At 38.9% G+C, this 17,626-nt stretch overlaps 1 protein-coding gene across 3 annotated transcripts in view; it reads left to right on the forward strand.

Moving 5' to 3' along the window:
- LOC309711239 (neural-cadherin-like) overlaps window positions 1–17,626 on the forward strand; it is a 104,573-nt gene that overhangs the window by 30,466 nt on the left and 56,481 nt on the right. For 2 of the 3 annotated variants that reach the window (XM_082541405.1, XM_082541406.1), the window contains exons 2-3: window positions 11,512–11,709; window positions 17,291–17,516. In XM_082541405.1, coding sequence (XP_082397531.1) covers window positions 11,512–11,709; window positions 17,291–17,516 — 424 coding nt within the window. Of the gene's footprint in view, window positions 1–1,057; window positions 1,422–11,511; window positions 11,710–17,290; window positions 17,517–17,626 lie in introns of those variants that run through there. The other variant, XM_082541407.1, reaches the window with a different exon arrangement.

Below are 17,626 nucleotides of genomic sequence, written 5' to 3' on the forward strand. Positions count from 1 at the left end.
TCTGTCAGTTCATGTTCAAATGATATCTGGTCAGCATGTTACTACTTTGAAGTTTTGCATGGTACAGCCAAAAAAAGAAGAAAAAAAAACTGCACTTGTGCTCATGCATGTTTGTTTGTTTTTTTCAACAGAAATGCTGAAGAATTTATTATTAATTCTCATTCAGGCAGGAATTTACAGTTTTATTGCAAAAGAGGCTTTTACACCAGACAATATAAGTGAAAGCAAGGCAAGCACCAAAATGATCTGTAGCCTTCAAATGTTTAAGTTATGTCCACTTAAAGTTGTGAATACTTCATTATACGGACTTCATATTACACCATCCTTCCTTGAAGATGTTTGACCCTCTGAGGGCATTCTGGCTTTCATCAGTTTCTCATACAACATTGGAAAAAAAACCCACTTTGATGAAAAAATTAACTTTGAAGAATAACATAAGATGCTTGAAGAATAATATATGACCCTCATTGAGCCTTTAAAATGCAGAATTTACATAAATAATAAAGATCATAATTATTGACAAAAACTGAACTAAATTTAAAATGAAAAATTTAGCAAGGGGTGTCGTAAGAAAAACAACATCCAGACAGACATCACCCACGACCCTATTTTTGCTGTCTCATGTTTTAACATACTGCGCTAACTGAATGTCAAACAGAAGGAGCATGCACCTCGGGCTTTCAAAATTAGCATATTTTGGAAGAGGGCACATACCATCAGAGTAGTTGATGCTGTAACCCCAAACACTTGCACATAAGATAAGATAAGATAACTCTTTATTGTCATTGCACAATCATACATAGTACAGTAGTACAATGAAATTGGAAAAACTGTCCTACGTCGGCACTACATATAAAACAACACGACACGAGATGACACATCACAACGCAACAAACAACACAACACAGTATATTAACTTAGTATAAAAAAGAAGAATAAGTGTATGTGTATTGCACACTGTTATTATTGCACATTAATTATTATTGCACCTTGTTATAAATATAAATATTATTGTTATCGTTTTAAACATTGTTACCTCCCCCTAAAAAAGTCCAGGGAGGTATCCAGTCAGGTCAGCTATTTGCATTGATCAGGGCTATTGCCCTGTTGTAAAAGCTGTCCTTGAGTCTATTTGTTCGGGACCTCAGCAGCCTGAACCTCCTGCCAGACGGCAGCAGCTTAAACACCCGGTGTCCTGGGTGTGTGCAGTCCCGTAGGATGCTGCGTGCCCTCTTGAGACAGCGAGTGCTGTACAGGTCCTTCAGGGAGGGAAGAGGATGTCCAATGATTTTTTGGGCCATGTTGATGACCCTCTGGAGTGCCTTTCTGTGTGCTGTGGTGCAGCTGGAGAACCACACACCGATGCAATATGTCAGCACACTTTCAATGGAGCAGCGGTATGACTACATGACTACTCAGCAGTAAGTGCAGTTTTTAATTTTACATTAATGTATGCAGCTCCTCCCATTAGGACATCTTGGGAGCTTCTTTTTGGTACAGAGTGACCGTAGTTCCATATTTATGACGCTGTATATGAAACATTAAATGCCCTGAAATTAATTGTGTAGACCAAATTTTGTGGCTACTGGTGCAATATGACTTTAGAGAAATATCTTTGCAATAATCAGCATCATCGCTAATTTAAAATGTAGATAATTAAATCTTCAAAATGATCAATAAAACTTGTTTAGCTGTATTAAAAAGGAGGCTAAACACGTCTTTACATGCAAATAAAACACAGTTTACAAGTAAACTCTTTATTAAAATCTTGATATAGCATGTTATGTTCCTGTCTTGCAGGCTGGTTGTCATTAAATTTTTTAAAGATAAATGAAAATAAAACTGAGGTTGTCATTTTTGGCAACTTTAATCATATCGACAGCACTCTGGGCGCCCTTTCCTCGTATTGTAAAACTCATGTAAAAAACCTCGGTGTCTACATTGATGGTTCTTTTAAAGTGAATAAGCAGGTGAGTGCAGTAGTTCAGTCCTGTTTTTTTCAGTTAAGACAGCTAGCCAAGGTAAAGCCATACCTTCCGGCTAACGTCTTTGAGCGTGTTATTCACCTTTTTCTTACTTGCAGATGAGACTACTGCAATTCATTGTATTATGGTCTAGATCAGGCCTCCATCCATCGTCTTCAGATTGTTCAAAATGCAGCTGCTCGCCTGCTAACTGGTACCAAACGGAGAGAGCATATAACCCCAGTTTTAGCTTCTTTACACTGGCTTCCTGTCTCCTACAGGATCCAATTTAAACTTTTACTTTTTATTTTTAAGTCACTTAATGCCCGAGCCCCTCCTTACCTGTCTGAGCTCCTCTCTGCCTATGCTCCAGGAAAAACCACGAGGTCTAGCTCAAAACTAATGCTGTCCATCCTACGGACTAATCTCAAATCCCGTGGTGATAGATCCTTCTCTGTGGCAGGTCGCAGACTTTGGAATAGTCTCCCCTTAAATATTAGATCTGTACAAACACTTGAGCAATTTAAATCATTACTAAAGACACATTTCTATGCCCTGGCTTTTAACACACTATGACCCAAGCATTTTGGTCTTATTTGAATTAGTTTAGTTATTGTTTTAATTCTTTTATTGTCCTATTATTGTTTTTATTGTTATTATTGTATTACATTGTTGCTTTTTAATACCATTTTTATATTGTTAAGCACTTTGTGCAGCATCGGCTGTTTGAAATGTGCTATATAAATAAATTTGACCTTGACCTTGACCTTAACATATCTTGTGATATGAATACCAAACAAAACCTTTTCCTCATAAAAAAAATACTGCATGGCTAAACATTTAAATTTCACCCAATCTATACTTTGCCACTTGGCCAGAAAAGTGTGAAAAGAAGAGATTTCAACATTCATTCAAATGCCATCCTCAATCAAATGCCTCAGTAAACAATTTCCTAATGCGTTTACTTTGTCACTTGCTGTTTTCAGATCTTATTTAACACAGCATGGTGTATATATTATAAACTATGGTCCCATTCCGAGTGAAATAGCTAATAAAGCAAGGTATGATTTCTGAGTTATATGAACATGCATTGTCCTTGGGTTCTCCATTAGATCTGTCCTGGTTCACAGTAACAAAATGTAAAACTGGGGTGTTACCACAGTGCCTGTGTCCATAATTTGTATACAGTCTATGGCATTTTGTTTAACCCAGTGACAAAATGAACAGTGAAATATCTGTATCATACAAATGTTCAAAGACACTTTCAAATCTACATTCAGTTTATGGGTGGCAAAGGCTATACCAAAGGAGGTCTTGAAAAGACTTCCATTTATAGTCAATTAACTCTAGAGTCTGGCTTGTCAAGAGAGGGAAAACAGTTGTTTTAGCTAGTTAGAATTTACCGTGAATTTTACGATTGTATAGCACTGGTCTTATACCATATATTGCATTTTTAAAAACAGGCTGCTTTTGACTGAAAGTGTGTGGGTAGTGCCTGCAATGAAAGGTCTTCCTGGGGTTTAAGCCTTAAGCTGCAGAATTGTGGAGGATCCCAAAGATAGAAGTGCATGATGCATATAGCTCTCGTCATGTGAATGCCGGGAAGCTACTTCTGGCCTTGCCTGTGGCTCTAGAGAGAAGCACACACATCACTGAGGAAATGAGGATGGAGGTGAGGGTAATGTGACGCTACAACTTTTTCTCCTGGTCCGAAGCATCGCATACAGCAGGCAATAAAAAGAGGAGTCAGTGAGTCAGAGGTCAGCTTGTGTTTTCTGAGACTTTAATACTGTATTCACTGATAAATTGGTTGAGGTTATGCTTGATTATGCTGAATAAACTGCAGAATTGTGGTATTTATTATTTAATGAGCATTACTGTTTGAAAGTAATTAGATGAAATATATCTTGTGGATATGAAAGCTTGCTGGAGACATGAAATATTTTAAAGCAATTTTGTTAAGCTTATTTAACAAAATTGTTAAATTAAACTTATTAAATGTTGTTATTTTTATATGCAAAACCAAAAAGAGTAATTCATAAACCACAGTTGTTTTAAGTGAAATTGAAAATGTTTAGCTAAATTATTTATTTTCCTTTCCCAGAAGGCTGCACACTACCAGTATATCTCTATTCAACACTTGCTCCTCACTAAATCCTCCTCTTTTGTGCGGGTGAATAGAAGTGAATAGGGCACATTTTTTCTCAGCTCAAAGCAACAAACAAAAGGGATGGAAGAAGTTTTAGAATTCGTTTGGCTGGAATACAAGAAACATGAACCCAGGCACCAGAAAAGAGACTGTAGCTGTCAGGGGCCAGCTAGAAAAGATCCATTCATCCATCTTCTAAACCGATTATACTGCTCAGGATATGGCTGGGCAATTAATGGAATACTAAAAATTTACACATAGGTATGTTTGTAAAATGATTTGTGCCACACACTTTACACTTAAATCCAAAACAACCTGTTCAGATGCCCACACAAACCCTACAATAGAAAACAAACTCACAAAAGAAAAAAACAGCCAAATGCTACAAAGGTTGCAGGGTTAACAGCAAGTATCTGAGATTACATCTGAATCCTGTGCTCAAACAAACAAACATTTAAAAAATAGTTTTGTCTAGTGGTAACGTGGCAACAAGAACCGTGTAAGTAAATAACTAAGTAAGTATTTATAAAGCGCTTTTCTCTGGCATAAAAGTTGTAAAGTGCTGTTCAAGAATTAAAGTACCAAATCAATAGAGAAGCATGTGGAAACTGAATGAAAAGAGATAGACCTAAACAGAAAATGTGAACAGAAGGCAGTTTTAAAGTTAAAACAACAAGTGTATCCCATCCCATTTGTCTCTATAGTGCCTTTTAAAAATATTTTACTCTTTCTGCAATATTTGTCATTTTTTTGCTGTATTTGCATCTCTTTCAGTAAATGTGATTTGCAGTTTGCAGCATTTTCTTTTGTAAAATTGGTTTCCTTAGTTTGCTTGTGTTCTGTGTATTTGCCTTAACACCCCCACCCACCTAGCCTTCCCTGAAATTCAGCCCAGATTTAGAGAAACAGATGCAGACAAGAAAAAGTGGCTGCAAAAGACAAAAAAGAAAGAAAGAAAAAGAGAAGCTGTTGCAATCATGGGTACCCTATGGCTTCAGTAAAAACAATTCAGAAGGGAATAAAGCGCTATGCAAACACAGCCACTTTGTTCCAGCATGTTTAACACAATCATGTAACAGAACATGGCGGGTGGAGGTCCAAGTCCTCAGACACATCAGCCTATTAAATGTGTGTTCAGCCCATCATGTTTAATTTGGTAAGTGACTTTGATAGCAAAGATGTCTAATACTTAAGCTATTTAATATTTAAGTTCAAGGTAAAAGTAACAGTTAACCATGCTAATAGAATAGAATAGAATAGAATAGAATAGAATAGAATAGAATGCCTTTATTGTCACTATACAGTTGTACAGTGAGATACAGAGCATCTCCAACTCAGTGCAAATAAATTGGGGGGGCCACATATATACATATGAACAGTATTAACAGAAAAAAATATATAAAATGTACAATAGTGTTATGTATATACAATTCTGGTTATTGCACATAGAATTTGGTATTGCACAGGATTATAGAGGGAAATAGAAAACTGGGGAGGGGGTCTGTGTTATTGGTGTGTGTATGAGTTAAGGGTGGTTATGGCCTTTGGGAAGAAATTGTTCTTGAGTGTGTGAGTCTGTAATACTGTATTTAGGTATTATTGGATACCTATACAGGGGTTCAGAGGAATTTTAACAATGATACTGGTAATTGGTGAATTGAAAATCTGATGTAGCAGCTGATATATTCTCTTTCTTTCGGACACACAAAACATAGACAGATTTCCCTGACGTTTGTTACCTGTAGTTACAATGTCTTTACTAAGGTAATATGGCAGTTATGTACAGTTACTCATTTACACTTTGGCTAGTGATGCTTACCTCAGCTGGTTGTATTTTGTTGCGTTACCAACAGGGAAGTTGCAGAGTGCACGCTAATAATGTGTGTATGTGTTAATCCCCGTAGGGAAATTACTCCTCTGCATTTAACCCATTCATCCAGTGAAGCAGTGGGCAGCCACCGATGCAGCGCCCGGGGAGCAGTGTGTAGGGACGGTACCAGGCTCAGGGGTACCACAGGGTAGCCATTCAGTGGAGTTGAACCCCCAACCTTCTGATCATGGGGCAACAACTCTGGCGGGTAAACTATGTAATGTCCACACTTATAAGATATTTGAAGGGTGTTTCTCCAATCTCTCTGGACTTTTCTATTTCTGTTACAAATGCTGGTACCGATATCTTGGCAAATACCTAATATTGACCCTGCCAGTATATCAATCAGGCTCTAACAAGGTTATGGGTCTGACACCAGAAATTTGAGAGACAGACTGAAAAATTATTAATACCTAATTTTTGTATTTCCGAAAAGCATTAATACTCTTATTATTGACTTAAGTACTGTGAGTCACTAGTAAAGCTGGATGGGTCCTCCACAGTGGTGTTAATCCCAGCATACAATCATTTAAACACCAAATATCCTAAAACTGAAAACAGTACAGACACAAACATTTAATTGTATAAACTGAAAAAATCAAACAATAGATGTTTTCTCAGGACTGGTATTATGTGTAGCAAATAAATAAATAATTATATATAATTTGAGAATCACTGAATTTTCTTTAGATTTTATAGAGCTTTTAAGAAATTGAGCATTGATAAACATTTTAGGAGTGTGATGTATGTAAGTACTACAACTTCATTATCAGCACAATATGTTGATTTACTGTGTTTTTTATACTTAATGTAAGATTTTCCATAAATGTAAAACTCAATTTCCAAAACAGTTGGGATGCAAATCAAACCTTGTGTCACCCAGCTGAGGTAATAAAGGCTGGACAATTACAAAATAAAACCTGGTAGCGTATTCCATTATTAATGCTAATTGGCAACAGGTCAGCAGTATGATTGGGCATAAAAAAAGAGCTCTGCTGGAAATACTTTCAGAAGCATAGCAGAGGACACAGGGTAAAGAGAAGGTGGTGCAACTTGAATTTACAGTGTCTTGTTAACCTTCTGCGAGTGCAATAAAAGCTTTCAGCTTAATCCATCTAAAACCAAAGATGGACAGATGCCGACCCCAGACATATGAAGCTGATGGCAAGCCCTAGCAGCTCTCCTGCTGCGTTAAAGCTGAGCCCCCCCACAAGCATAAGAGGACTGGATTTGACCCACACCTCATTTCAAAGGCAGTGGAGGAATGTTATTATGTGTCTGATTTTTGACTGTAGACAACATAAAAATCAAACAGAAAAAGAGAGACATCAACTGGGAACAGCACAGAATCTGGCTTTAGCAGAAGGTAGAATCTCTGATCGGATAGGGTGCATTATGCACACGGAATCCATCAAGGCATCATTACAGACAGAGCAAAAGATGCTGTTCTGTTATCCAGATGAGGTCTTTTTAGGGAAGGTCTTGCTTATGTCAGGAAGCCAGCTGCAAACAAAATTCTACACGTGTTCTCAAATGGCCTGCTCTCATTTAAAGCCTAATAGCCATTGAAAAAATAAAAATACAAAACCCTATATCAAAACTTTTTTCATTTTAATACTGCTTTTTAAATTTTTGAGTATAGTTTGGGTGTATAGTACCTACAGATAAATGATGATATTGCTGCAAAGTCTGCAAAAAACGTACCTACCGCTTCATTGAACACAGTTTTTGACAATTTCTGCAGTGATGCGGATTTCGGACTGGAAGAAATGAGCAGAACTTGAGGTCGTCTACCATTTCTAATTGTTCTGGGATGAAAGTGCCTGCATGTGTATTTACATGCTTAGCGTGTCAGCCATTCTGAGCCGAGCAGAGTCCGTGGTGTGCGGCACCGGAATCCCTGAGTTAATAGATTTTTGTCCCCAGTGCTTTTAGCGTGTTGATCTCCTGCTGATGGCTTCACACTCTGATTTAAGCACAGAGATGGGGGGTGTGGTGGGCGGCTTTGAAAAGAGCCTCCTTAACACTGCAAACATTTGGCTAGTGTACCTCATTACTTCCCCTTTGAGCTGATTTTCATTTTCCATTCACTTGCTGCTAAAAAAGCACCCCTGAAATTCCACGTCTCACACGGGCCATTGATATTTATGCTTGCAGATGCAATTTGCTTAATTCCACACAGAAATATTTGTATCTTAATTTCTCCCCTCGATGAGAGTACAAGGAACAGGGGATGCATTAGAAAAAAACGGTTGTTAATTATACTGTGTGTTCTGTCTTAATTTTCTCCTCTCACGGTCCGCTACTGTATGTTTTCTTTCCAAACATAGATTCTCCCACCATCTTTTGTTGTGCTACGCTGTGTGTTGTGCTTCCCCTGTGCTCTTGTCTCTGCAATGTTATTTGGCGTTCTGTGCTAACCATCACACAATGCTCCTTCTACCACGCTGCCTCCTTCTTCCCTCTCTATGTCTCTTTCCTTCTCTCTGTAGATATTTGTGTTTCTGTAGCTGTGCCTCTCTCCTTTACTCTGTTTCCTCTCATCCCCTTCCCACACACCCTCACTGTCCTTGTACTGTGGGCAGTGTATATGTGCACAGAAGCACTTGAGACAACTTTTTTTCATACAGGCAAGCCACTTAGCAGCTTTATATAGCAAGTACCCAAGGAGAGGATTAACAGCAGGAAACATCAACAGAATGGCTTGCAGTGATAGAACACACATGCATAATACTGCACAGACGTGTGCGCATTCACTTGGAGCTACACCATTGTACTTACTGAGCCTTTGCCAACCACACATTGCACCTCTGCCATCCAACTTTTTATGATACATTATTATGTTAGTCATCCAGCATATGCTCTTATCCATATGGGATTCTATTGTAAAATATAGACCAGCCTTTCATCACACTGGGCACAGAAAGCATATTTGACATTAAAAGATCCAGTGGAGCCTGTGAGCCCCTGCCCATTATTTGATCACATCTTTTGTCTTGGTCAGGTAAGGCAACTCGTGTCGGTTTGGTGCTCACAGGGCATCATTCACAGCATCTCCCTATTTAGATCAGAGAGGAGTCGCATGCATTTGCAGCCTCGGAACATGCGGCGTGCACTCTCTTTTGCCCGTACACACGTATGGACTCTCACCTTGCACACGCAAACGCGTACACGCATACAACACAAACACACTCATACGCACTTACTACTACATTCTTCATTATCATTCCAGAGCTGATAGGCTCTAATTATCTGCCTTGGCTCTGATTAGTCTCTCTGTAACAAGCTAATTAGATGGAGCCTTGTAAAATCATCACCACCATTACCACAGAGACATGCCTGGGAAAGACACCAACAAGCAGGAGGCGAGGAATGTGTCTTGCACCACTCCCCGCAAAGATTTGATAGTCAACTAAATGTTAAGTGCTGGAGCTCTGATTTCTTTTGATTAAGTGCCTTTTAAACCCGTCTACTTTGCAATAGAATCTTTATCCTTTCTCATTATTCATCACGAAAGGATTGTTCCGTCTTACAGAGCAGGATGATCTGGCTTAAAGCGCATAAATTGCCGCTGTCAACATTTTAGGAGATAGCATCTGAACATTGATTAGTTTCTCTGCCCCCACGATACAGTGGCTATTTATCCAAAACGAACTATCGTCAGATCCCAGTCAGAACTTTCCTCTCCACAGAGCAACTTTAAAGCCTGAGCAGAAAGCGAGATTAATTCTCTCCTCTAGCTTCTTCCTCTCTCTGTTATTATCCCTCCAACAATCCTTTTAGGAGCTGTCACACACTTTATAGCTATTGTGTTTCAGTTGTGAACACTCACAAGCTAGTATGGAGTGTAACGTTGCATTTTTCATCAAAACGCATCTTAACTGTAAAAGAGTTCCAAAAGAAATAGGAATTGTGATCTCCGCATCCACCTTCTCTTTTCCAACTCATTTGAGCCAACACAAGGTGCTGTCAAATATTTTCATGCAGTTTGAAGACTTCATACCATTTGCTGTGTGCATGTACTCATTAGAGGTATATAGTTTTACATTATCAGCTATAATAGACTTTGGAAAGACATTGTGTTGCAGAACATTATGGAAACCAGCTAGGTAGAACTGCTTTATACAGACAGCACATCTGTCGAGGCAGCCCTCAGGTAGTGAAAGGATGCATCGCACACTCCTGCTGCTTTTGTCTTGGATTAAAAAGTACATACATAGCTTGTGGATAGAAACATGAAACCTTTTACATAATGGGATTTGAAATCCATAGTTACTTTTAGCCTTTAGGTAACTCACCTCTGTTCCTAAGTGTCCATGGTGTGTGTTTGTGAGAGAAAGACAGGAAGATAGAAAGAGACATGCAAGTGTGTGTTTGAGACGGGATTGCTTGCGCATGTGTGGGGTTGTGTTCAGATCTGTATGTGCATGCATTTGTGTGTGTCAATGTGTTTGTCCTGGCAGGGGTTTTTTTCTTTTCTGGGGTGAGGCAGATGGCCTCTGTGTATTGCAGTCTACTGAACTGTTTGGCACCTCTTCTGACATATTCCTTCATGCCACGTTGACACAAGATCACAGCCAATATTTGCGAAAATAGTGTCTTAGCCTACAATTCTGTGACTTGCTCCACATCGCAGGAATAGATTCTGCAGAAAATGTGTCCTAGATTGGGGCCTGTGACAGTGTCGCGAGTTTTTCTTGTGAACATTGTTTCCAGATTGTGTCATTGTGTTTAATGTGGATAACGATCCCTTACTATCAGTTCCAGGAAAAGTCACGCTATGCTTCTGTCATAGAGACACAGTTTTACACCGCCTCTCCTTGGGTGCTGTTGTGCTCTCTTGCTGTCTGCCCCGGCTTAGGTTGAGCGAGTTGGTAATTGGATTCCTGGAATCTTCTTATTCACTTCAGTGAGGCACTGTGCAGGCGACAAAGTGCCTGCAGTCGTGAGGCATCATCCCCACGCCCCTGTGGGAAGATCAAGGTAGCTTTACCCTAGACATGGTAGATGAGACAGTGGCTGAGGCTCTCTCCCATGGGAACCAAGGTGTCTGGATGCTTGGATGGAAACCCTGATGGAGAATGAATGGATGATGTCATATCCACCGTCCTCAACCCTGGGGCCAAACATACCTCCTGACATCCACTTACAACAATTTCCTGAGCTTCTGGCAGCTATGGTGTAGCAAAAGAAAGTGGAAAGATAGCCGTTAAATTACTAAGTTAAAGATAGTGTGGTAATTGACTTTGACCAGACCTCTGAGCTGAATTGAGACTGTAGCGGTATCAGTTTCACAGTACAGGCACAGAAAAAACCCCCATTAACATTTAGTTTAATCATGCAGTCCTGGTTTTTGCTATCTACTGGAGAGGATGTATATCTCACATACCTGTACCCTTAGTTGACTCTATGCTTGTTGGCGCTTCACATTCCCCTGGCAACATGTCTCCCTGCTGCACACTCAGTTACATGACAGCTGTCACTTTTTGTAACCAGAGCTCCATCACTATCTCTGCACTATCCTCCAGGCCCAGACTGGTACCTGAACAAGGTGAAGTTGAAGATCACTGATGTCAATGACAACGTCCCTGAGTGGAGTATGAAGCCGTACCCTTACCTGGCTGTCGTATCCCCTGAGGCCCCTGCGGGAACGTTTGTCTACCAGCTCCAGGCTCATGATGGGGATGAGGGTAAAAGTGGAGAGGTGGAATACTTTTTGTCAGATGGTAAGCTTTCTGCTGTTCACACACACACACACACACACACACACACACACACACACACACACACACACACACGCATATAGAAGGTAAGTTGTATTAAAATAGATTGTGTTGTTGTTAAAATAAGTCGACAAGCTATAGAGACTTGAAAATAAATGCAAGTAGTCAGACACCAATTCTCAGACATGACAGCCAGAGGCATTCACACATTCATTCATGCATTTATAGGGTCTTTAGGTGTCTGTTAGATTCTCTATCTCTCTGTCACCCTATTTCTTTTTTCTTCTGTATCTCTGTCCCTCTTTCTTTTTCTACACACACATACACAATCGCAGCAGTCAGACACACACACACACACACACACACAGAGCCAGAGGCCTTCGCACATTTGTTTATGCACTTATCATGCACTCTATCTATCTCTCTAATTCTCCATGTTGCATACGCAGAGTAAATTCTGCAGACACACACGCTAAAATACTCATACACGCATTTGGCTGTTGGAAGTCTGCCATAGTAGACCCCCTGGTGGTTGAGGGGATAGAGGTTTGTTCACATGTCAGAGATTGGGGGATGTGCTAATCTTGCCAATGGGGCTTTACAAAACACTACTGACTTCCCTCTGACTCGCATTAGTACATCGCACAGCTTCACGTTTTGACTTTAAACCACAAATACTACAAAGCGGCCCTTGTCTTTGTCTCGCCCCTTGTCTATGCTGAGAACTCATATAAGCAGCGACATTTGTCAAAGCAGCTAACATAAACTTAAAAGAACTAGATTAAAAAAAAAACAGTAAAAAACGACCCTCTTATCCTGTGCTTAATTTTAAAAACTTGAAGATGAGATGAGATGACAGTAGCCAGCCTTCAGTTGATCAGTGTCACCCTGATTGACCCAATTTTTTTTAGTATTCAACGGCAGCAGAAAAAGTAAAAAAGTGCCCTCCAGAGTTTTTTGCTTTTGTTTTTTTTTTGTATAGAAACACTTGGTTATGTTTACACACAGCCTTCCTCATCCTAATGCATGGTGTGCATCCTTGTGGTTTAACAATAGTGTTGGACGGATTTTTTCACCCATCTTTTTTAAAATATTTAGAGTCTTACATTGATTACTTCCATGTTTACTTGCTAGCATTCTTCCTTCACTGCCTTTGGCACACTGATACCTTTGTTGATGCATTGCTCCTACCGGCTGTCAGTCTGTGGAAGAGTGGGAAACCAATGGCAGGATGATCATAACAACAATGGGACTCAGTAATTAAAACATTTCTCCATAGCTGCTAATTAAAATTTCTACAAACACTGCAGTCAGACAAAAATGTTTTATAACTTAAGGAAAATAGAAATTGAGTAGCTTGATGAAAACTTAAATTGGAAAGTAAAAGTAGCCACTCGTCAGTATAATTACTAATGTTTAGAAGGTGAAAGTCATAACTAAGAATGTCTAAAGAGTATATAAAAAGGAGTTTGGTCATACGCTATATTTCTCACAATCCTAACAAATCTTATCAAACCTGTGTAACCACTGCCTGATTTATTCCTCTGATCCCAAAACCTCCATATATTTCCAAAATAATTAAAAAAAACCCATCAATAAGTCATTAAGGCATACTGCTGAAAGGGAGACATTTCCTTTGTTACAATAAACATTAGCACCGTGGTTCATTTTGAGTCATTCCCATATGCATTGTTCTGTTACTTCATTGTGTATTAATACATTTTTATTGCCTATTTTATGGCTTTTTTTCTGTGTGATTTTAAAAATCTTTGTCTCCAATATTTACAAGTTGGCTTGGTTCATATTATTAAGTCACATTATTGAGATAATTAAGAACACAGTGTTGGATTTGGCATTTTATAACATTTGTCAATAGCCTGAATATTATAAAACTTATTAATTACTGCAATCCCCAAGGCATAAAGTGGGGACACTACATAAAATGTAAATTTAAACAGAATGCAATCATTTAAACATTTCATAACCCCTTAGTTTATTTACAGTATTAAACAGGATAAATTAAAATGTTTAAATGTAGATAATGTACCATTTTAATAAAAAAATAAAGCCATTTTGGCTTTGATGGCAGCCGCATGTCTCAGTTACGTTGGAACAGAGCCGTGTTTACCGCTGCGTATCATCTCAAGTGCTTTAAAGGAAGGTGGCTGAACTTCTTTTTGATTTGTGAAGACGTTTCTTATATCATCCAAGAGGATTCTTCCGTTCTGAACTGAAGAAGACTGTATGATAGAGCTTTATCCTGTATTTGTGGACACAGTTTGGAATGGCACACTGTGTCCACAAATAGTGATTTCTGGAATCTTCCTCGAGCACATGCAGTGCTGGCTGCGAGCTTGAAGATCCTGAGGACTGATTTTCAGCTTGCACACATGGGTTTATCCAGAATTTTGGAATTTTGTGATGATATTATTTACTGTAGACGAGCTAGATGATGAGATATTCAAAGCCTTCACGAGATTGTGCTGACAAACATTATTCTGAAGTTGTTCCACAACTTGTAGATGCAGTGTTTTGCAGATTAGTGAACCTCTACTGCTCTAAGATTTTCTTTTTATACAAGAATTTAATCATAATTTATTTAATTACACGATGGTCATCCAGATAGTACAACACAAAGTGCAAGATGTGCATGTACCTTCTCATTCCTAAACTGATCCTCAGTTCCATTTCTGACACTTGTTTGTTGCAAACAACAATAAAACAACAATTATTCCTAACCCCCATTTATATTATTAATGACCAATTTATACCAGAATAAAATAAAACATATTTAACCCTTGTGTGGTGTTCGTATTTTTGTTACTCAGCCAGTGTTCATGGGTCTGGTGGACCCGCTAGAGTTTTGGCTTTCCAAATTAACACTATCAAACAATTTTATGTTAAATTACTCAACAGATGTTTACTTCATCCCAATTACAAGCCATATGAACAGCAAACATGGTTAATTTTTTCCCTTTACCTTTGTTAGATCACATTTATGAATTAATGTGCTTCTCGTTTTTTTTGTTTTTTTTAAATAAAATGTTATAAAAAAATAAATCAGTTATAATCAAGTGGAGTGAGTGGAAAGACACAACACATTTACACGTGAAGCAATATGTTTCACAACTAAATTGGATCAGCTGCACATCAATGGTGACATTAGGCCCAGGGTTGTAAAACAGGGGGAGGTGGTGCACACACTTATCCCACACTGTCCTGATGGCAGCTAGCTTGTCTCTCTGCCGTCGAGCTGGTCTGTCGTCTCGGTTATCAAAACGGATAATCCTGGAAATTTTGTGGAAGTTTTCCAGAGACATTGATGCACGGAAAGGTTCTTGCTGGTTTCTGCATCCCACAGGGATTCTGTCGATTCCCTTTTGGACCTGAAAACTCCTGCAAGGATAAGAACCCCAAAGTTGGCCTTTGGGGTTCTTAGATGAATTTGGTCCATCTCCTTCCACCTCTCTCCAAAAACACACCTTCCTTCTAGATTACTGCAATCCAGAAAATTTTTCTGGATGGAATCTGGGATGAAAAGCTCCAATGAAGACTTGATGTCCTGCACATGAGTAACTGTCAGCCGTGTTGGCCCTGGCTTATCACAGTAACAGCTCTGCAGGGTGGCTCATTTCTTGGGCAAGAAGACCATTCAATGTCACCAGTTACTGACATCCATATTTCTTCACTTGCTGTCTGGTGGGCTTGTTCTGGTCCTGGAGCTGGCTGCAGATGGGGTACTCATCTTCGTTTTGTTACTAAATGGTGCTCAACCTCATCCTCTTCTTCAAAGTCACTGTCAGACTCTGAATTTTCAGAAATGTGAAATATTCTGAAACCTCTTTGTCAACATCATCATCAGAAGCCTCTCTCTCTTCCAAAATCAATTGGATGGCCCTCGCAGCAGATAATCTTTTGTCAACTTGATCAGTTGTGATAAAGAACCCCACTGGCAAAGTCTTATTTATAGTATTATGCCCCTAATTTGCAGGTGGGACAGGGTATGAGAAAATAAAATTTGGATCCCTCAAGAAAGAGGGCAAAATGTGTGTGAGATGTCAGAGCAGACGGTGTTTATAGTTGAATTTTCAACAATGCTGCAACTTTGTGCGGGAGCAGGAGGGGAAGAAAACACTATCAGCAGCACCAGAAAGGAGGAAGACAGAGTGTGGGAACACAGGACCTACACTTTCAACACTTTTATTAGACCTGGGTCCAGTGGACCCGAACACCTTGTATGTAATGTAAATGCGTGGGGGGAGGTACAGTATGCGGTCATTGAAAATTAGTTCGGATTTATGTTCTTCACAGAAAATAAGCCAAAGCCAATGAATTTCAGGTTGAAAAAATAATTAATTCTTTAATTTTTCTTTTGAAAAAAAACTGAAAACGGTTCTCACAGACCCGAACACCATACAAGGGTTAAATAATTTAAAACTGTAAGGTAAGGTGTAAGGTCAATAAATAAAAAGTCAGCTGTAATTTAGTTTCTAAATTCCACAGAAAAGATTTTCTGGCTATTTTTTAATATGAATATTTTTGAATATGAAAAATCGCTATTTACAATTTAAAATGTAGCGCTTGGAAAGGCTTCTTTGTCAGTATAAGCCTTGAGAACAAGCAAACTACTGAGGACCAAGGCTGAAATTTCAACTGACACTGCACTGCCGTTAGTAATGGAAGTCATATCAGTGAGACCTGACCTGAACCAGTCATCAATTCTCACCGAGCAGAACCGGTGCTTTGACTTTATACATATATATATATATATATATATATATATATATATATATATATATATATATATATATATATATATGAGGTTTTTGATGAGCCACCAAATATTCCTGGCCCCTCTATTCAAGCTTATCGTCATTTTGAGCACAGAGCTGCTCTTTAGTTTCACATGGTGTTCTTTCAAAATAATAAGTGAGGGAATGCAATCATTACTTCATGGCATCTGGGGTCCCTAAAGGATCTGTGCTTGGTTCCCTTCTCTTCTCAGTATGCTGTGATTCTGACATCTAAATGTGAAGAGCAAATATACATTAAGGTATATACTAACATGCTTTATAGTAACTAAGATGTAATTTTTAAGAGTTTAAACTGTTTATGATCTGAATTCTTTTACACTACCTTCAATTTCCTGTCATTAGTTCATTACTTTGGTCCAAAGTGTCTGTGAAATGAAAAATGCAGTTGCTGTTAAATATCTATCAGACTTCCTAAAAACAAATAAGAGTTAAAAATAATTGAAGTTCTTGTTGACAGTGAATAAACTATCAAATGATTTTAATATAAGTAAAAAGTCCAAAAATGATTAAACGTGACAACAGTTGTTGACTATTATGATTAAGGAATTGCACAGAATGAATAAAATTAAATGTGTTTATACATAAATCATATTTATTAATTCTATTAGAGCTTAACAGATTGTATAAATCTTAATTCCACAAACACAGTAAGACAGAAATCCCTTTCAAAAGGCTATTCAGGAAACATTTCTGTGTTTGCATTCAGGCAATCGCCCGTGCATTGGTTTGGATCCAGTTGTGGAAAATAATGTCATTGTATTTCCCTGTAGGCGGTGATGGCTGCTTTGCTGTTGACAAGAAAACAGGCCAGGTGGTGACCACAGGCCTGGTACTTCAGAGGGAGAGGGAGTACTTGTTAAGCGTGGTGGCCCTTGACGGCATGGGGAGCCGCAGTGCCCCTGCCATGCTCTCTGTGGTGGCGGGAGCTAGAGCGCCGCAATTCACCAATACAAGCTATGCCATCTCAATACCAGAAAACACACCTGAGGGACAGCCGTGAGTACTGCCTGTGTTTGCATCCTCTTATAAACATACTCAGGGATACGTTCCAGCTGCATATTAGGAGCAAAATATCATGAAAAATGCTTTTCTTCTTCTTCTGTGTT

This window comes from Aulonocara stuartgranti (assembly GCF_965226115.1).
Source record: "Aulonocara stuartgranti genome assembly, chromosome: 7".
Taxonomy (NCBI): Eukaryota; Metazoa; Chordata; class Actinopteri; order Cichliformes; family Cichlidae; genus Aulonocara; species Aulonocara stuartgranti.